The sequence below is a fragment of the Bactrocera tryoni genome, chromosome 1 (genome assembly GCF_016617805.1).
Source record: "Bactrocera tryoni isolate S06 chromosome 1, CSIRO_BtryS06_freeze2, whole genome shotgun sequence".
Lineage (NCBI taxonomy): Eukaryota > Metazoa > Arthropoda > Insecta > Diptera > Tephritidae > Bactrocera > Bactrocera tryoni.
Genome location: NC_052499.1, coordinates 40857727 through 40877365, shown reverse-complemented (window position 1 = coordinate 40877365; position 19639 = coordinate 40857727). Strand labels below are relative to the sequence as shown.

Here is a 19639-nt window from a genome sequence, read left to right as displayed (position 1 = left end):
ATAATTCCCTTTTCCACTAGTTTTAACTATGTGCCAACGTTTCTAATAGAAAGCTATCGTTATAAGAGTTAATATGTAGTTTTAACCGCTCAAACGACAACTAAGTATATGCAAAAGCTGAATCGTGGAACTATGCAATGACAAAAATTCAATTTTGTTATTAAATTCAAGAGCTAATTTATTTAAAGATAGAGCTTAATGCTTGCGCAAGCATTTTTGGAATATAATTATATTGAATGCAGATTTCAATTCAATTAGAAATAAATACGTATTTACCAATAAAAATTAATTCATCTATTTTTATTTTATGAATATATATACATACAAAAATGTATGTATATAAATTGTGTATCGTAAAGTATTAAAACGTGATAGTTACAAACTTTTTAGATAGTAAGTAATTTGTGTTTAGAAAAATATTAAACTGATGTAAACATAGAAATGTAAACAAAATTTATTACAAAAAAATATAAAATTTAATTATAAATTATTATGGACCAAATAAAGATAAAAAAGCTTGCAAAAAATTAGCAGAAGATTCGCATCTTATTCGCTGTTGAACTATACATTGGAAGAATTGACAGAGTCGATTTATCAACTTTAATTGAAATTCAATGCACTTCATATAGTAGCTTTTTGCTATATAAAAATATCACGCGTTGTCATTGTTAAGTGGGACATCGCCGGTTTCTACTATATCACGCTTCTCAATATAGCTGACATCGAGAAGACAGAATTTGGCACGACACATGGGGCAGGTACATTTCTGTTCAAGCCATACTTCCCGGTCGTGTTCACTCTGACGTGCAGCAAACCAACGCGCAAGACAATCAACACACCACATTGGTCGGCAATAGCAATTTGTACAAGTATTCTCCGCTGACAGTGGACGTCCATCACGGTCAACATCTTCACATTGTTTATGAATTTTTATATTTGGCTCAGCAATCATACAAGCAAAGCACTTTTCTGCTATCCTATCCGCTTTGTAAATTGGATTTTTAGCCACTTGTTCTTTAAAAACATCTATAAAACGATCTATTACGTTGCGATGAAATTGTATGTTTGATGGTATGGCAATAGGTCTACTAATTCGCTCCTCCAGATTGCGAAATTCTAAAGCATTGATGCGTATGTGAAAGTCAGCCACTTTTTGTCGATTTGGTTTCACTACTATGCTCACCATTTGTAAGGTATCGTTAGTGTCTTGTGAAACGTTGTAAGTCTCTGTCTACAGAAATTGGTTAATGTCAGTGCTTTTTAAAAATAGCAATAATAAAAGGTATGTTTTGATAATAGAGTTTTCTAACTACTATAGGATTCACTTACTTTGGCTACACTGAGCGAAGTATCACTTTGGTGGGCAAAATGCACATTATAAAGCGAAGTTTTAATTATCCAGTTTTCTGTTGCTATAACTGTCGATATAGAATTCAGCTTCTTTTTATATATGTCGAGTCTATTAATCAGATACTGGTATTTGTTAAATTCATTTTTATTTATGGTTACACTCTAAAACAAATTCTTTAAATTCTTTTAACATACCTTCTAAATTCAGTGCTAATATCGCTCGCAACAGTGTGATAACTATCTGGCACATTGGAGAATTTCAATAATGTCTGGCTGATTGGATGACGGCGCCAGTTTTGTTGCTGCCAATTGAATATTAAAGCCGGCACTGCTAAGACTGCCATTAAACTAAAACGTTGTGCGATTTTCCATGTGAGCGTCTTAAATGCAACAGCTTCTTGTGGCATTGGAAAATCTGGATCCAAATCTACATTTTCAGGCAGTTCGCGTTCCGCGAATACAGAGAACTTTAATTTGTGTATGAGAAAGTACAGTGCAGGCAAGCAGCTGTGCACAAATAAATTCAATGATGTGCGACGTTGATGGTAGTGTACGAAATTGATGCTTTCATCACCCAAAAGTTTGATGAAAATTTGTTCAATGGTTAAACCCAGACGCTGAAACTCCTCTGGTGGATATATAATACACATACATAATAAGAGGTAGAACAAATTGAAGAGCAGTTCAGACTCGTCCATTTGATGAAAAATCGTGAAAAACTTATGAAAAACAACACAGGATATATTTTAAGAAGTTAAAAAATTCGTGTTTGCAAATTTTATTTTAGTTATCGCTTTCTTTATATACATATGTAAATTTGCTTTGCTGTGATGTGTCAACTCAATCTTTTTTGTTTTGTTCTTATTTCGTTTTCCAACTTTTAGAATTTATGACTATAGGGTTGATATTTTGTGTATGTTTTTAAATATGTTTGACTTTAAACAATATACGTGCATATCGTAATAACTAATCAGAGAACGTTTATAATTTATTATAAGTTACAGCCGGCTGTTTCTTGCTAATTTTGGGTTTCTCACACCGAAAATGATAATAAAAATGCCTAAAGGGAGCATTTTGACACCAAAATACGAAAATGATAACTTTTTACAATTGTTGTTCTTTTAACGAGTTTGCTTCTTAAATGCAGAGCTGCCAGCCCCGATATTTTGCAGTAAAAAAAAAATAAACTGGAATATATTTGAAATATTCTTAAACTACTTCAAAATTTCATTTGAATACCATTATTTACAATTAGTTAGACCATTTTTAATAATTGGATTTTAGTTTCATGTTATTCATTATGAAAAATTATAACTAAAAAGCTAGATGTGTGCAAAACCATATATGTATACGAATTGAGCAATGACTGTCAAGAGAGAACAGCTACAAATACGTCTTCACTACGGAAGGGCGGCACGTTGTGACTAAATCAAGCATAAGTTTCCTTCACGTCCATGCAGCTGAGACAGAGAACATAAAACCAGAGAACCTAAAACAAAGAGAGAACATAAAATATGTTTTATTTTCTCTGGCTGATTTTTGATGAATTCACGCACATTTTCGATGGTATTTCCTGTGATCACGGTTTTTGATTGGCCTACATGTTGATCGTGTACATCTAAAGATAGTTTATGTCCTCACGACCACTTTGAAAGCGTTGAAACCACTTGTGCACTCTGCTACGGGATAGGCAATCATCGCCATAAACTTGTTTCATAAATTGAAACGTTTCGGTGAAAGTTTTACCAATTTTAAAACAAAACAAGAAAAAACGTTAACTAAGACTGCACCGAAGCATTTCTTTTAGTAAATACATACATATGTGTCCAGTTTGTATGGAAGCTATATGCTATAGTAATCCGATCTGAACAATTTTTTCGGAGATTATGTTATTACCTTAAACAGTAATCCATATAAAATTTCGTGAAGATACCACGTCAAATGCGAAAGTTTGCTATACAAACTCTTGATTCCGATCATTCAGTTTGTATGGCAGCAATATGTTATAGTGGTCCGATATCGGCAGTTCCGACAAATGAGCAGCTTTTTAAAGAGAAAATAACGTTTACAAAATTTCAAAACGATATCTCAAAAACTGAGGGACTAGTTCGTATATACATATACAGACAGACGGACGGACGGACAGACAGACAGACAGACGGCATGGCTAAATCGACTCGGCTCAACATACTGATCATTTATATATATACTTTACAGGGTCTCCGATGCTTCCTTCTGGGTGTTACAAACTTCGTGACAAACTTAATATACCCTGTTCAGGGTATAATTAATGTTGGCGCTTTGTTCGAAGCTCATTTTCGCACTGATAACACAAACATACTGACATTTAAAACGCAATAACTTCACTTCCAATCGATGAAATGTCATGAAACTCTCACTGGACAATCGATAAAGATAGCAGATTCTAACGCTAGATTTAAAAAGTCTTATTTACTTCAGAACGCACCTTGTATATATGTACGTACAAATTGTTCATTATTTTTTTACATATTTTATTAAATCTTTTAATGTCCGATTATAGAATTTGGTTTTGTATGAATGTAGTAATACAAAATGTTGTGTTTATGATGGTTGTCCGGTTACAGGAGCAGTCCCTAATGGGAAAGTTCACTTTATATATTTAAATAACATTCTTTATTTTTGACCCAATCTCATTGCATCTGTATTTATGTGTGAGAGAACGTCTAATTAGATTTTATTAGATGTACACTTTCATATGTTCAGTTAGCAGTATATAATGTAGTTTAACTCAATTTCACAAATTAATAATCAAATTATTTCATATTTGGGTAACTTTTAAGTTCATTTCAACTTATGTAAGTTATTTGTAAATTCTTAACAGTTGAGCAATGTTCAACCAGGGAACATAAAACTTTTATGATAAAGTATATGTTTTTATGTTCTCTGCATATATGTAGGTAAGGTATTCATTGCATCATTTAAAATTTATTCAAAATTCCATTTTCTTTGCTAGAAAATAAAAATGTTTATTAAAATTAAAAGATCGATTTTATATTTTAAATATATATTATATTAACGATATAATTTACAACTTACTCATAAATATGTTTTAAGAATTTCAACTGAGTCAAAATTCTACTGCAACTTATATTGTAAAACTTTTACATTAAATGCTTTTAAATATGATTTAAAGTTGTCTTATAATGTGTTTATCGCAGAGGATATACATATATCTCAATTTTATGTAACAAGTGTTATATTTTAACTATACATATAAGCAATCAATAATTTTTTTCGAAATTGATGCTCACAAATAATGCTGCACGTATCTTTTGGAATGCCATTTTATAATATCTTCTATCGTAGGAATGACAAAACAGTCATGACAGCAACCCGAACGCAACCCTACTTTCTTTGCGCAGTGGGGTCCGTTGTTGATGTTGAACTCGAATCGTTTAAGCTCAGCTCGAAGCTATTGTCACCACTTGTGCACGTTACAGTCGTCAAACTGGAGTCATTATTGGGACTTTGTCGACCGAAAATACTTAGATTTGGCAGGCTCTGATCACAAGAATTTCCATCTGCATTCTCCATATCAACAATACCAACATCCGAATTATTTACAGCACTGTAATCGCCATCGTCAAAACTATCATTACTTAAACTACTACAGCGACTATCATCACTTAAACCATTTGGAGAGGGTGAAGTAATTTGGTGTGTCAATTGATTTGAATCAGAGTTGTCTCCTTGAAAATCATTCGAAACTTCAATATCCACACCATCAGAATTCAGTTCAGTAATCAATGGTAGACTTCCGAGTATATCAGATCCCGCCATCGATGTCGTATTTGATGTGGAAGCAACAACTGGTATACTAGGTACATTTTTAGATTTAGAATCAAGAAGGGAAACGATAGGTATTTCGCGTGCATCTTCTGATTTCGCAGAATGCAGATTGCTATTGGATTTAAGTAGATCGCTCAATTCTGGTATATTATGTGAAGTTATGGTATTATGCATTAATGAATTTACATTTTGAGGCTGTTTAGATACTTGAATATTATCATGACTTTGAGGGCGTCTATTTTGGTCATTAGCCTCTGCAGTTGCTGCTTCGTTGTCGGTTGGTGCTTTCTGAATATTTTGTTGCTGTTGTTGTATCGGTAGTTGCTGCTGCAGACTGTGTTGTGTACTTTGATGACGCGCGGATCGTGTCCGAGGTGGCGGTTTTGGTGCCACGGTGTTTAAGTCCTTATTCAAAGGTGAAAACTTTGTGTAATAATCTCGATTGTGATCGTCCAATCCATTCGTTCTATTTATATTATCGTTGAGCGTTTCAGTGTCTGGATAGCCGACCGAATCATTTACAAAATCTACAACACTTCTCAAACATTCTGTTGGAATTGATATGTCAACTTTTGCACCAGGTCCTTCCAAAGGACGTTCGGGTGGGGGTTCTGGTAATTGAATACAATTTCAACATGTTATTTATCAAGAGTAAAAAGAAATACATATATTTTATTAACATACATATATTTATATTTATATGAATAAGTGCAGTTAAATACTTTATTGACTCTAGTTCCATATTATATATTTTAAAAATTTTCAAACCATAACAAGTTACAAGATCTATTAATTAATGTAGTGAGATTAAAATATTTGTACAATTAATTCATGATTTCAAGCAAAAATCGATGTTTTTTCAATGCAGTGCACTTAGTGAAATGAATTACAAACAATGGAATTCTTACCATTCAGGAAATGTTCTGCTACAAAGTCTGCTGCATTCCAGAGATCTGCTTTTATCAGTAATTGTAATAACAGACCAACTGTCGGACGTTCATGTTTGCGGCCACTGGTGCTCCATTCCTGTATTAATATCTCTGCAAAATAACAGCCACTAGTTTGTTTTGTTGCTTCTTCTATTAGCCGAACTTGTTCTGGCTTGTATTTTAACTCTATCACATTAGAACCGTTCCATCTTTGGCTTCCTCTAACAGAATCTTCAACATTGTATCCGTCTTGATTTGACCAATGTTTCGGTATATTTTCCATCAACTTTCTTCCTCCAACGAATCCCAACGTTTCCGCCAGCCGGTTCACATCGTTGGATTGCAGTCGTCGCAATTCTGTATCGCGTGTATACATTTTATATTTCCACTGCACTCCCCACTGCTTGGAGTGGTTGCGAAATATCTTTGTGTGCTATCACTACAGTTTTGTATACACTCTAATTCCAGACGCTCCGTCGTATAAAAAATCGCAAAGTAATCAACAAGTTCTGGTCCATTTGCTATTGTGGATTCATATCCAGCCAGAATTTGCTATAATGTCCAATCTTTATTTTCTTCCTTTCTTAATTTCGCTGCTTCCTTGTTTTTCGTTTCGCTTTCCAATAATATTCTTTAAACCTTGCCAGGTTCTGCTACCAGTCTACGAGTTTTGAATTTAGTGAAATCGGTACTCGTGTCTTTCGAAAATTGTCAATGAATTTTATTATAAGAGTTAAGATTTATCATATAATTAAACGATAGGTTGGCATCAGATTACAGGGATGGATAATAATAAAATTACAAACATATTCTGTAATCAAAACAAAATTTACCATTGTGTATTATATATGTATACATATCAATAAGTAATTATTAAATTACTTAAGAACAAAAAACTAAGGATAAAATATTATTTTTGCAGTATGTTTATGAAGTTAAACTTTTTATTGGTAAAAGTTCGTTTTGTTTTATTAATTTTTCTATTCAGTAAAAGACAATTTTTTTACTCATCAAGGTAAATCATTTAATGGAAGGCATACACACAAAAATTAGTTGGTTGATTGAGTTGGGCTAGAAATTGCCCTTGTCGCTACATACGACACAACTTTTAATACAATTTTGAGGCCAACTTCATTTTGAATATTCACTTCGTTGCTTAAACATGAGTTCGGAAGTTGTTGCTTTACTTATTATATATTACGCGCTCTCTTCGACAGCCGAAATAAAAGGACGAAATCGTTTGAAATCGCACGACCAACCCAAACACAATCCAACTAACACAACCAATTTGACAAAATATCAAAATATTTTGATTTTCATTTAATCAGTTGGTAAAACTCATACAACTGCCCTATATACTATACGTAACAATCAGTTGTACAATTCGATGAAATTGGTACAATACCATACTTTATTACTTAAAGCAACTCTGAATGTTCGCAAATACAACGGCGATCAAGGCCTACTTCGTGAAAGGCCACCATTTTCTTTTCGTGTATAAAACGTAATAGGTGAATTTTTCTTTTGTTGAAAAATTGAGAATTTTTATAGAAAAGGTAAAGTAGCAGCGACAATTTTTTGGTGTACAAAATAATAAACAAGATTCCGTTTGTAAAATTTTCCCTTCAACGCAAAATCATAATGGAAGATATCAAGCAGTTATTGCAACAGAATGTCTACCGATATGAATCAACGGACTCTAATTCAGCCACCGATAGCGAAGAGAGTACAATTTCAGGTGTGAAAAACTGTGTAAAGGCAGTTTGTCAAGGTCGAATGCCAACTAGGCGGCCCAATCCAAATGTTCAAAATAGAAATGCTTTGTTGGCACGGGAAAATCGTCGAAAGAAGAAAGCGCATTTAGAGGCAATGGAGAAGGAGTTGGAAGAAGTGCGATCGGCTAATAAGCAACTTAAGAAGGCGTTGAAACAGCAAATGAAAGCAGTAGGCCAACTTCAACGAGAAAAAAGGTATTTTCAGAGCGTTATTGCAAATCACAAAGAAATAGAGAATCTTATTAAAGCTCTGAATGTTCGAATGCATGTTCAGCAGTCTCCGGCCGTAAGTTCGCCGATGCTGAGTTCTCCAGTTCATTCGTATACCAGTCAGCAATTATGCCAGTCGTCAAGGATTGTACATCAAACAAACGGTTTGGACAATGTTGAATGGAATGTCGCATCCACATCGGAAAATTCGGATAATGGTAGCGTAGGAATTTCATCAGAGTTTTCTTTTCAAGATGATCCAATAGAAATGTATAACATTTTAGAAAATTTATCTTCAGATTTCATACCATCGTCAGCTTTTAATGATACATGGGTCGATATCTTACACGAAGACCACGAAGACCTAGGAACTAAAGGTTTAACAAAATTAACCCCAGTTGGAGTAGAGCATAGTTATGCCGATGTTGATCAAGTGCCATCACTTGAAAGTATAGAATCTGATGCGGGCATTTGCTTACATATAAGGCAAGGAAAAGTGTCTTTAGAGTTTTGCCCGAATTGCAGTTGGAATTCTAACGATTATCCATCTGCAAATATTTTGCAAAATTAATTGTTAATCAATTTGTTCTTTTTTACTTTTAGAAAACTAGTCTAATAATGTTATTTATGCTTTAATGAAATGTAAGGTTTTGTCATCGCTTAATCGGAGTGCGTAAAGTATTAAGGTGGGTTTATATCCCAAAGAGAATTGGTGTAAAATTATTGAATTTACTGTTTGTTGCAATTTTCAGCATACTAACTTGCAGTCTAACGGCTTTCAACCTATATACAACAAAAAATAAATCTTTGGTTTGCTGCCTAATAAAACGAATTATGGTAATTCTGTAAATTGTTATAAATTTTGTTATAACTTGGTTGAATTAATAAGCAGAATATTCCAATTATGTAAATGCTTGTAAAATAGACTACCTATTCCTTATATTTTAGAGCACTCCGAATTATATTCGATAAAATGTGTTTTTGGATGTATAAGTTAAAATATTTACTATAATTAAATTAAAATTAATTACATTTCTGTTAACAAAATGATTTGCTGTTTTTGGTTTCGGTGAGGGCTTAAGTTGTCACAATGATGTATTTTGAATTTTACTTTAACTTGCGGAAATTTTTCGAATTGAGGATTGAGTTATAGAATCGAACTACGGGATAAAAAATGGCAAATATAACATGCTAAAGTTAATAGTTTATTTCATAAAAAAAAACATGATTATTTAGTATCGTCATATAATTGGTGTTAATCTAGATTGACAGAGTTTGCTGCGCCACCAGTACGTAAACGTGTGTTGGAACTAGACCTGGATTGTTGGCTATCGTCGTCATCATCGTCATCGAATCCTTGGAATAAGCGTGTAAATAAGTCACCAAACATGCCGCCCATCAAGCCTCCGCCAGTTATTGTAGGTGGCGGTGCAACACCAAAGAAATGTATTCCTATTTTAACCAAATATTTCTCGAATGAAGGATCTCTATTCAATGACGGTTTATATAGATCACACAAAGTACGAAATGTGTCATGTCGTCCAGTGTCGATACAACGAAACAAAAAGTGTACAAAGTTTAATAGCGGTTGTTTGAATGGAGCCTCTTTGCGCTTAATGCTTGAATGATTTGAGGTATAGGAGACAAAAGTATCTTCAGCAGTCTTCCGATCCTTTAAACATAATTGTTGTAGTACAGCCTGTACGATAAATAAATCCAATTCGTTTTCGTAGCCTTTATTTTTATGGATCTTAATTAATATACGACCGCAAAGATTTCCATCACGACTTAGTAGAAAGTGATGACGAGCCTGCTCACAACTTCCTTCAGCCCAAAATACTTGAGCAATAGCTTTGTGCATGCCGGGGTGCCCTAATGTATTGCCCGACATATCACTACTCCACTTTATTGCGCGGCTCTGCAAAAAAATATTCATGTGAGTTACTTATAGATTAGCTAAATTTAAAAATGTTACAATTAAGGTCTCGCGCTCCACTGTTGTAGAACTTAGAAGTCCAATAAGCGTGCCCAATCGCTGAATCCATATGTCGCCATCATTACTTTGATCATTTTCAACACTACCACGCTTATCTAATGTGTCAATAAGGAGGAGAGCTAAATCTGCTGCACTCGTTTCTTGTTGTTTCGAGACAAGCTTCATTGCCCCACTCCATAGTAACTCTAAGCAGTCCGCATATTTTTGCTGGCCGGTGTATCGAAAGTACAATGTGCGATACATTTGATGTGCTTCATAGTAATTGCCTGATTCAATTGAATTTTCCAGCTTAACAAGTACGCGGTTGACTCCACGCTGTACGCCACGATCTGCAGCAGTTGCGGTCATTGTTATTGTGGAGACGTGAAAAATCCTTTATTTTAAATATATTTATATTTTTTGAATAACGATAAAAATTTGTGCAAATTAGTCAGTATTTTATATTTGGACTTGCTAATAAATTCACGGAACGTCAAACTGTGATTCCTTGTTTTTAATTGACATTCTCTGTGTCTGATTCAAGAATGAAGTGTAAACGTCTAATAATAAAAACACACCTCTAGGAAATATTTAGTTGTTTATTTTAAATAACAGCAAATCCGTAAATATAGTTAAAAAAATTTATACAGGATTGTTATTAATTTGAAAGTCCTCGGGCACTTAAAAATCCAACCGGGGAATCAATATCTGAGTCCGTTCTGTTTAGGAAGATCCGTTTGGCATGGAAAAGAAGTTTGACGAGTGATACAGGCTCTATCTATCTATGAATTTTTATCTTCGCGGTATAGTTTTGGAACATTACTATTTATTTTGGCAGCAGTTAAGAAAGTGAAGTAGGAAGAGAAAATAATTAAAAAATGGCAATACATACCCAAAAACAAAAAAGTTCCAAAAAATAAATTTTTAAAAGATTTCATCCAATGAAAATTGGGCGATAATTGACTACAAATACATAGATTGTAAATAATACAAAATAATAAAAATGTAACAGAATATTGATGAGAAAAACAAAAAACATCTAATGTTGACATTAAGGTTACAAACTTTTCTTTCGTAAGAGAAATCACGGTCCGAATTCACACATTGAATTGAATCATGATAAATAAATAACGCAATTTTTGGTTCATTCGCTATGTTTGTCTTTAATAGAAACATATGAATTCAAAACAATTCTCGCCTACACCCCAGTAAAAATTTTGTTACAGTATCCCCCGGATAATTGCACTTCAAAAATTGCACAATTGTTGTTTAAATTAACCGGGAAATCAATTAACCGATACCCGTTTAATTAAAAATTCATTGAATTACAATTTTACAACCTAAACATTAAAAAATAATCATTTAAGCACTTTAAGAATCTATTTAGTTTTTCGTAATGATATTTAAACAATATATTTTTATTTTAAACGGAAAAACTATAAGAATCAAAAACAAGATTACTTATATTTAAGTAATAAGTTTAAGGAACAAGAACAATTCATATTATTGTATACTATATGTGCAGCATTTAAATTCTCATATTTAGAGTTCGTTTCTTAATTTTTAAAATGTAAATTGAAGAAGTCTGTAATCTTTTTATACTCTTACAACCAGTTGCTACAGAGTACTATAGTTTTGTTCACCTAACGGTTGTACGTATCACCTAAAACTAAGCGAGGTAGATATAGGGGTTATCTTTATACAAGTATATAAAAAGGTCGTGTCACGTTGTTTGTCCGCGATGGACTCCTAAACTACTGAACCAATTTTAGTAAAATTTAGCACACTGTGTCCAGTTCGAACCGACTTAGAAGAATAAAAACAATTATAAACAATTCATAAATAAAAAATACAGTGAAAGTTCTATTAAATGGACGCTCTATTAAGCGGACATCTCCATTAAACATGTTAATTGTTGATGTTTATTAAGTACACTCTATTAAGCGGACAATTCTATTCACTGGATAGAAGGGTTGGTAACCAAACACTGAGAAAGCAGCCTTAAATTCGTTATTTTTTCCAATGAAATTTATTTATATGAACATATTAAAAATTAAACATCAAGAATAATCCCTTGGATTTTTATGCCTGTATTTTCACTGTATTGAATAGTTTATTATATGAATAATAGTATAAAATATATACTATAACGCGTGGCTGGATCCCCTAGTACATATGTATATAAATGATCAGGGTGACAAGAAAAGTTGAAATCCGGTTGACTGTCTGCCTGTCCGTCCGTTCGTACAAGCTGTAACTTGAGTAAAAAGTGAGATATCTTAATGAAAATTGGTACGTAAGTTTCTTAGTACAAAAAAAAGTTCTAGATCGTAGATGGGCATAATCGGATCACTGCCACGCACACAAATCGCCATTAACCGAAAACATATAAAGTGCCATAACTAAGCACTGAAATAAGATATAAAACTGTAATTTGGCACAGAGGTTCGCAGCAGCAAAAGACACCTATGGGCAAAACTTTTGAAAAAGTGAGCGTGGCCACGCACTCTAATATGTTTAAGGGGTATTCTGGTCTAGAAGCACGAATTTCAGGTAATTTTTAAAGTGTCGTAAAAAAAAGGCAATTAATATTTTTAATATCCATTTTTTTATCAGTTATTTGTTAATTTTAGAAGAGTACAGAAAAAAATTAAAAACTAAAAAAAAGTAAAAAATTTCAAAAATTATGAGCTGACGAAGTGGGGGGTCTCTAAAAATTTCCACGTGACCATACCCATGATTTCAACCCTCCTAGTTATCTGAAACCAAAAAAAAAAGTTTAATAATCTAGAATAATGTCGCAATGGCCGGAACTACGGAAAAGTGGGAAAAAAAAGTTTTTTTGGATCACTTTTTCTGACTATTTCGAATTAAAAAAAAAAAATAAAATAAAAATTTGGGGAAGGGGCTAGTTCCAACCATAGACAAGCCTATAAAGAAGACTCTATATAAATTTCAAGTAAATCGGTCCAGTAGAACCTGAGAAATCGTGGGTATCGTTCCGAAAAAGTCAGTTTTGAGAAAAACGCGCTTAAAGTTTAGCGTACAGTCTTTTGTTCGATTAGTTTCTGCCGATCCAGTTTGGATGCCGGGTCAGAAAAATGCCTATATCTCCGAAAATAATTTGAATTTTGAAAATCCTCTTGTACACATATTTTTGAATAGTTAAACTTTGAAAATATATGTAAAAAAAAAATTAGATTTTTTTAAATTTCTAGACCAGAATTACCCCCTTAATGTATGTACATACATACATATATATGTATCTCCTAAACTGCTAAAGCGACAACAACGAAATTCGTCCAGCGCGAATACCACAAGAATTCCTACCGATAGTGTGGAAATACGTAGATGAAATGGGATGAAAACCCGTTCCTTCCCCATATAACGGTACTGTTCAAAACTACTAAAAGCGCGATAAATCAGTAACAAAATTAACCAGAGACGTACAATTTTGCCATCGTAATGGTATGACAAAGCTTTATAGGGGCCCAGGAAAAAATTTGTCGATGGGCGTGGCACCACCCACTTTTTGGTAAAATCCCAGATTTCGTATATGACATTGTTTTCATATTCCTATTTCACAAATGAGCGAAACCGGACAATAACCACGCCTACTTCCTATATAGTACAACTTTAAATTCCACTTGATTCGTTCAGTTTCCAGTACACAAATCAAGCAGCAAATAATATAACGGGATAAAACTTTGCAGGAATAATGTTTTTATCGTGTGACCAAAAATTGTTCGAATCCAAAAAAACTGTTCAAGGCCCTAGGTACCGAATATGTGGACCCCTGTACCCATAGTTGACTTTTGTTTGAAAATATCGGTCATTGTCGGAGGGATTGAGGAATTCCGGGATAGTACTTCTCTGATAATAGTATGTCTGTGTATCAAAAATGGGTTGAATCGGGCCAATACTTCCCTTAGCCTAATATAAAGATTTTCGAACTTCCGAGTGACTTTGTACCACATACGAGTATGTACTATATATCGGCCGCGTATTTTACTCATAACAGTGTATCTTTGTGCCTAAAATAAAAAAAATTGGCAAAAACTTGACATAGCCCCTGTACAACTAATATCAGCCTTTTCGGACATCCGGCTGCCATTATTCTATATGATTTGTTTTTTAGTATGTGACATGTAAATGGTATGTGGTAATGGAAAAATAGATAAAATCTGGTTGATACTACACCAACTGCCATGTAGTATACAAATAATAGTTTTCGGTCTTCTAACAAACCTTATGTGTCTGTTAGTATACGAGTTATATGTATATAGTATACATACGTATGTATATGAATGGACGAAGATTTAAGAGGATTTTCTTCTTTCTCTTGCTCACCAAATCAGTCCAATTCAAAATATATTCACCAAGACTAAGCCGAAGGCCTTGACAGCCAGTGCTTTAGTTGTTAAGTGGAATAATTATTTATAATTATTACTCTTGTAAATAAATAAATAAAAATAAAAAAAAAATAAAAAAATATTCACCAAGATAAATAGTATGCTTTTAAATGCTGATGTCAGAGGTTACTTCTTTTTTTAACAAAAGATGTTTGTTCAATTAACCCAGGGAAGTTAGAGGTTTTTTTTCAAAACACATATTTTGAACTATTTTGAACCAATTATGAGGGAAAACCAATTAATCGGGTTCATTTAAGCGGGCGAATTAGCACGTATTTTAATGCAATATATTTTAGACCGGAATTCAAATTCAATTAAAATTACATAACCGGAGATCAATTATGTGAAGGATACTGTTTTACTGTATTATTAAAAAATAGCTAAGTTCTGGTATAACCAAACACTTTATACTCTAGAAATTTGCAAAGATCATAAGCGGAGAAATACATACGAAGTTGCCGTCCTGACGCAAGAGATGATCAAAAAGATAGGAGCTGAGTGGAGCAGGAATCGTAGGATACCTCAGAAGTTTGAAAAGGGCAATAAGCTCAGAATCTGTCCGACTTTAAACGGAAAAAAACTGAGTATAAACCAGTAGCAAACAGCAAGCCCACGAGCTAGAGGACCAGCTATCAAAAAGACCAGATTAACATTCCGGACCAGACAACTGAAATTGTCAACTGTTCCGAAGCAACAGACAATAAGGCCTGGTTATGGGCACACCTACAGCTGGTTGAGATCCAAAAGGCAATAATGTATGGGGTGCTTAAGGGCCGGAAAAGTTCATTAGTGTTTCAGGGGTTCAGGGGTAAGATAGGGCTTCTTAATGTTGACTGCACGGACGATACACAGCTTAATGGCTATCAAAAGTAAGTAACCACAAAAATTGGTAAAGAAATACCCACACACACAATGTAAAAATCTTTCTTCCTAGGAGCGCAAATAAGGGGAAAGTATACACATTGGTCTTGTTGCAAGTCCAAAATGAGGGTATGTAAACCAATTATTGGAAAGTGCTAGAAGAAAACGATGAAAGCACCTGTCTGAAACTATACCCTTGTGTAGACGACGAATCGTTCACCAACATGAGCAAAAACTGTTTCAGACTGAACTACCGGTGTGGCAGTATCCCGCCAAACTATGGAGGTCAGGAACGCAGAAAGAGGAACAGCAAATAATGAAGATCTGATGCTCTCGGATATCGGGAGCAAAAACTTAAAGGAAAATTACGCCTGATATCAAGATAGCCCCAAATCAACATCTACCACGCTTTTGCTGCCTCGGCGGTAATAACTAACAAAATAGCTTCGAATGATCTAGACATAGTTCTGGTGCAGGAGTTCTCCAAAGGTCAGAGATCTAGTGGCAATATAACTCAACAATAAGAAAAAAAAGAACGACCGAAATTGTGGTAGTATTCAATTACCTCAGCAGCTAATAAAGCATTTCAAGATGAATCAATTTGAAAAGAGTTAGAGGGCCAATCACGTCAGACTAATCGTCATAGGGCAAATCCACCCAAATCTATCTATCTATCTGGGTATTTTATTCAGTTTGGCATTACGGCATATCATTACTCGAAATATATTCTATCCGATATAAGCACATATGCGTAATAAAGGTGTGGAATTTGATAATACATACATATATCGTCTCCTTACATAGGAATTGTACATATTTTGAGTGAAACCGTTTATTTTTATATTCTTGTAACATGAGAGTAAAAACTGTAATTTGGTACAAAAAATCGCAGAAGCAAGGGACGCCTTTGGGCTAAAAATGTAAAGAAAAATGGGAATGGCTACAAGTTGAATGTGTATATCTTCCAAGCCGTTAAAGTTAAATCACTGAAATTTTGACATCTTCTTCTTCTTAATTGGCGTAGACACCGCTCACGCGATTATAGCCGAGTTAACAACAGCTCGCCAGTTGTTTTTCTTTTCGTTACGTGGCGCCAATTGGATATTCCAAGCGAAGCCAGGTCCTTCTCCTCCTGGTCCTTCCAACGGAGTGGAGGTCTTCCTCTTCCTCTGCTTCCCCGGGGGGTAATGCGTCGAATACTTTCAGAGCGTCGACTCATCAGTTGTTGTCATCGTCCAAGCCTCTGCACCATATAGCAGGACGGGAATATTGAGTGACTTATAGAATTTGGTTTTTGTTCGTTGAGAGAGGACTTTACTTCTCAATTGCCTACTCAGTCCGAAGTAGCACCTGTTGGCAATAGTTATGCTGCGTTGGACTTCGAGGCTGACGTTGTTATTGGCGTTGATGCTGATGATGTTCAAAGATAGACGAAATTATCTACAACTTCGAAGTTATGACTGTCAACAGTGACGTGGGTGCTTAGTCGCGAGTGCGACGACTGTTTGTTTGATGACAGGAGATATTTCGTCTTGTCCTCGTTCACTGCCAGACCCAGAACTAACGGCGCGGGTATTGAGGCCTATGATATCAATATCATCGGCATACGCTAGCAGCTGTACACTCTTATAGAAGATGGTACCTTCTCTATTTAGTTCTGCGGCTCGAACTATTTTCTTTAAAAGCAGATTGAAAAAGTCGCACGATAGGGAATCGCCTTATCTGAAACCTCGCATGGTATCGAACGGCTCGGAGAGGTCCTTCCCGATTCTGACGGAGCTTTTGGTGTTGCTCAACGTCAGCTTACACAGCCGTATTAGTTTTGCGGGGATACCAAATTCAGACATCGCGGCATAAAGGCAGCTCCTTTTTGTGCTGTCGAAAGCAGCTTTGAAATCGACGAAGACGTGGTGTGTGTCGATTCTCCTTTCACAGGTCTTTTCCAAGATTTGGCGCATGGTGAATATCTGGTCGGTTGTTGATTTGCCAGGTCTAAAGCCACACTGATAAGGTTCAATCAGTTTGTGTACGGTGGGCTTTAATCTTTCACACAATACGCTCGATAGAACCTTATATGCGATGTTGAGGAGGCTAATCCCACGGTAGTTGGCGCAGATTGTGGGGTCTCCTTTTCTATGGATTGGGCATAGCACACTTAAATTCCAATCGTTGGGCATGCTTTCGTCCGACCATATTTTACAAAGAAGCTGATGCATGCTCCTTATCAGTTCTTCGCCGCCGTGTTTGAATAGCTCGGCCGGCAATCCATCGGCCCCTGCCGCTTTGTTGTTTTTCAGGCGGGCAATTGCTATTCGGACTTCTTCATGGTCGGGTAATGGAACGTCTGCTCCATCGTCATCTATTGGGGAATCGAGTTCGCCTTCTCATGGTGTTGTGCGTTCACTGCCATTCAGCAGGCTGGAGAAGTGTTCCCTCCATAATTTAAGTATGCTCTGGGCATCAGTGACTAGATCACCTTTGGGGGTTCTACGGTCTTGAAACCTTCTGTGAGCCGGCACATTTTTTTGTAGAATGGTAATGCTCGACCCCTGTCGGCCAGCTTATCAAGCTCTTCGTACTCACGCATTTCGGCCTCTTTCTTCTTCTGTCTACAAATGCGTCTCGCTTCCCTCTTCAACTCTCGGTATCTATCCCATCCCGCTCGTGTTGTGGTCGATCGTAACGTTGCGAGGTAGACAGCCTGTTTTCTCTCCGCTGCGACACGGCACTCCTCGTCGTACCAGCTGTTCTTTTGCACTTTCCGAAAACCAATGATTTTGGTTGCAGCTGTACGTAAGGAGTTTGAAATGCTGTCCCACAGTTCCCTTATACCGAGTTGTTGACGAGTGCTCTCAGAGAGCAGGAGTGCAAGCCGAGTAGAAAATCGTTACGCTGTCTGTTGTGATTGTAGCTTCTCGACGTCGAACCTTCCTTGTGTTTGTTGGCGTGCGTTTTTTGCTGCACAGAGGCGGGTGCGAATCTTAGCTGCAAACACTGGAGACGTGTCTTCCGTCTATCACAACATGATCGATCTGGTTGGTAGTTTTTCGATCCGGAGACAGCCAGGTAGCTTGATGAATCTTCTTATGCTGTAATCTAGTACTACAGATAACCATATTTCGGGCCCCGGCGAAGTCAATCAGCCTCAACCCATTTGGGGATGTTTCGTTGTGGAGACTGAATTTACCGACCGTAGTGCCAAAGATACCTTCTTTGCCCACCCTAGCGTTAAAGTCGCCAAGCACGATTTTGACATCGTGGCGGGGGCAGCCTTCATAAGTGCGCTCCAAGCACTCATAAAAGGCATCTTTGGTCACATTGTCCTTCTCTTCCGTCGGGGCGTGGGCGCAAATCAGCGATATGTTGAAGAACCTCGCTTTGATGCGGATTGTGGCTAGATGTCAAATGTCACAAGGACCTACTCGTCTCTGTCCTTGTCCCGTCCATCGCATTTCTTGGACGGCGGTGATGTCAGCCTTTGTTTTTACGAGGACATCAACCAGCTGGGCAGCGGCACCTTCCCAATTAAGGGACCGGCCATTCCAGGTGCATTCCCTCAATTCGTAGTCCTTATTTCGTTTGCCATGGTCGTCATCAAAAGGGGGGTTTCTTATCCGATGCTGTTGTTGGTTTTTCATTGGAGTGTTTTTTTAGGTGGCGGTCCCAAACCCAGCGCACAACCCTATGCAGGGGATGTTTCGCCTTCTAACGGATGTTCTTAGGCTACCCAGAGGATACTTGGTCAAAGACCGGAAGTAGTCAGCTGCTTGAGCCATGTGTAAAGGAATCGTTTCTGGCCACTCCCAAGTGAATGGCGATCAGAGAACTTTCCTCACTTGCGTGAACTTCCACACATGACTCCATCCCAACAAGTCCATATAAATACTAAAAGGCCGATAAATCAATAACTAAATGCGTCAGACATTACATTTTACATTCGGGATGGCACCACGCATATTTAGGTGAAATCGCATATCTCGGGACCTACTCGAACGATTTCGGCACATAATATTATTCTAACATTCCTATGTTACTAAATTGTCGAAATCGTATTGCTGACATTTTACCGAAAATATTGGCCAATCTGTGAGATATATTATTGAAATTTAGGGGAAAATGTTTCTTTGATAACACTTTACCCTTGTGCCAAAAATGGTTTGAACCGGATCAATACTTCCCTTAGACCTCATATACATATGTATGTATGTACGTAATATAAGGACTTACGATCTTTCAGTTGCAAGAGTATAAAATGTTCGGTTACACCAGGCCTGTCCAACATACGGCCCCCGGGCC

General features: G+C 36.0%; 4 protein-coding genes across 10 annotated transcripts; 1 reads left to right on the top strand and 3 right to left on the bottom strand.

The window, feature by feature from the left end:
• Positions 1 to 228: 228 nt before the first annotated feature.
• LOC120782220 (E3 ubiquitin-protein ligase TM129) lies at positions 229 to 2163 on the bottom strand. Its single transcript, XM_040114382.1, has 3 exons — positions 1546 to 2163; positions 1330 to 1459; positions 229 to 1231 (listed from the first exon to the last, which is right to left on the bottom strand). Exons 1-3 carry the CDS (start codon positions 2046 to 2048, stop codon positions 653 to 655), a joined length of 1212 nt encoding a protein of 403 aa, XP_039970316.1. The 5' UTR covers positions 2049 to 2163; the 3' UTR covers positions 229 to 652.
• Positions 2164 to 4426: 2263 nt separating this feature from the next.
• Positions 4427 to 6789, bottom strand: LOC120782623 (protein Tube). Its single transcript, XM_040114991.1, has 2 exons — positions 6090 to 6789; positions 4427 to 5792 (listed from the first exon to the last, which is right to left on the bottom strand). The coding sequence occupies exons 1-2, from the start codon at positions 6484 to 6486 to the stop codon at positions 4738 to 4740; spliced, it is 1452 nt and encodes a 483-aa protein (XP_039970925.1). The 5' UTR covers positions 6487 to 6789; the 3' UTR covers positions 4427 to 4737.
• Positions 6790 to 7551: 762 nt separating this feature from the next.
• Positions 7552 to 9103, top strand: LOC120780622. Of its 7 annotated transcripts, XR_005705938.1 has the most exons (4): positions 7673 to 8313; positions 8380 to 8581; positions 8699 to 8781; positions 8848 to 9101. XR_005705938.1 is itself a non-coding variant. In XM_040112916.1 (3 exons), the coding sequence occupies exons 2-3, from the start codon at positions 7887 to 7889 to the stop codon at positions 8664 to 8666; spliced, it is 714 nt and encodes a 237-aa protein (XP_039968850.1). In that variant the 5' UTR covers positions 7552 to 7666; positions 7770 to 7886; the 3' UTR covers positions 8667 to 9103. The 7 variants fall into 7 exon arrangements, 5 of the variants coding, with proteins under 5 accessions (XP_039968850.1, XP_039968846.1, XP_039968841.1 ...); XM_040112916.1 differs by adding an exon at positions 7552 to 7666 and having other exon boundaries at positions 7770 to 8313; positions 8380 to 9103; XM_040112912.1 differs by adding an exon at positions 7552 to 7666 and having other exon boundaries at positions 7759 to 8313; positions 8380 to 9103.
• A 176-nt stretch (positions 9104 to 9279) lies between these two features.
• On the bottom strand, positions 9280 to 10563 carry LOC120780614 (Golgi to ER traffic protein 4 homolog). The gene is made up of 2 exons (XM_040112878.1): positions 10071 to 10563; positions 9280 to 10013 (listed from the first exon to the last, which is right to left on the bottom strand). The coding sequence occupies exons 1-2, from the start codon at positions 10437 to 10439 to the stop codon at positions 9351 to 9353; spliced, it is 1032 nt and encodes a 343-aa protein (XP_039968812.1). The 5' UTR covers positions 10440 to 10563; the 3' UTR covers positions 9280 to 9350.
• Positions 10564 to 19639: the final 9076 nt, after the last annotated feature.

Excerpts from the sequence above, each read along its gene's own strand:
- LOC120782220 (XM_040114382.1), bottom strand. The coding sequence starts at position 2,048 with ATGGACGAGTCTGAACTGCTCTTCAATTTGTTCTACCTCTTATTATGT. Across the intron at positions 1,460-1,545 it reads ATTAGCACTGAATTTAGAAG|ACTCGACATATATAAAAAGA; the intron begins GTATGTTAAAAG and ends TCTGATTAATAG. Across the intron at positions 1,232-1,329 it reads CTTCGCTCAGTGTAGCCAAA|ACAGAGACTTACAACGTTTC; the intron begins GTAAGTGAATCC and ends CAATTTCTGTAG.
- LOC120782623 (XM_040114991.1), bottom strand. The coding sequence starts at position 6,486 with ATGTATACACGCGATACAGAATTGCGACGACTGCAATCCAACGATGTG. Across the intron at positions 5,793-6,089 it reads AGCAGAACATTTCCTGAATG|AACCCCCACCCGAACGTCCT; the intron begins GTAAGAATTCCA and ends TTCAATTACCAG.
- LOC120780622 (XM_040112885.1), top strand. The coding sequence starts at position 7,752 with ATGGAAGATATCAAGCAGTTATTGCAACAGAATGTCTACCGATATGAA. Across the intron at positions 8,314-8,379 it reads ATCGGAAAATTCGGATAATG|AAAATTTATCTTCAGATTTC; the intron begins GTAGCGTAGGAA and ends ATAACATTTTAG.
- LOC120780614 (XM_040112878.1), bottom strand. The coding sequence starts at position 10,439 with ATGACCGCAACTGCTGCAGATCGTGGCGTACAGCGTGGAGTCAACCGC. Across the intron at positions 10,014-10,070 it reads TGGAGCGCGAGACCTTAATT|AGCCGCGCAATAAAGTGGAG; the intron begins GTAACATTTTTA and ends ATTTTTTTGCAG.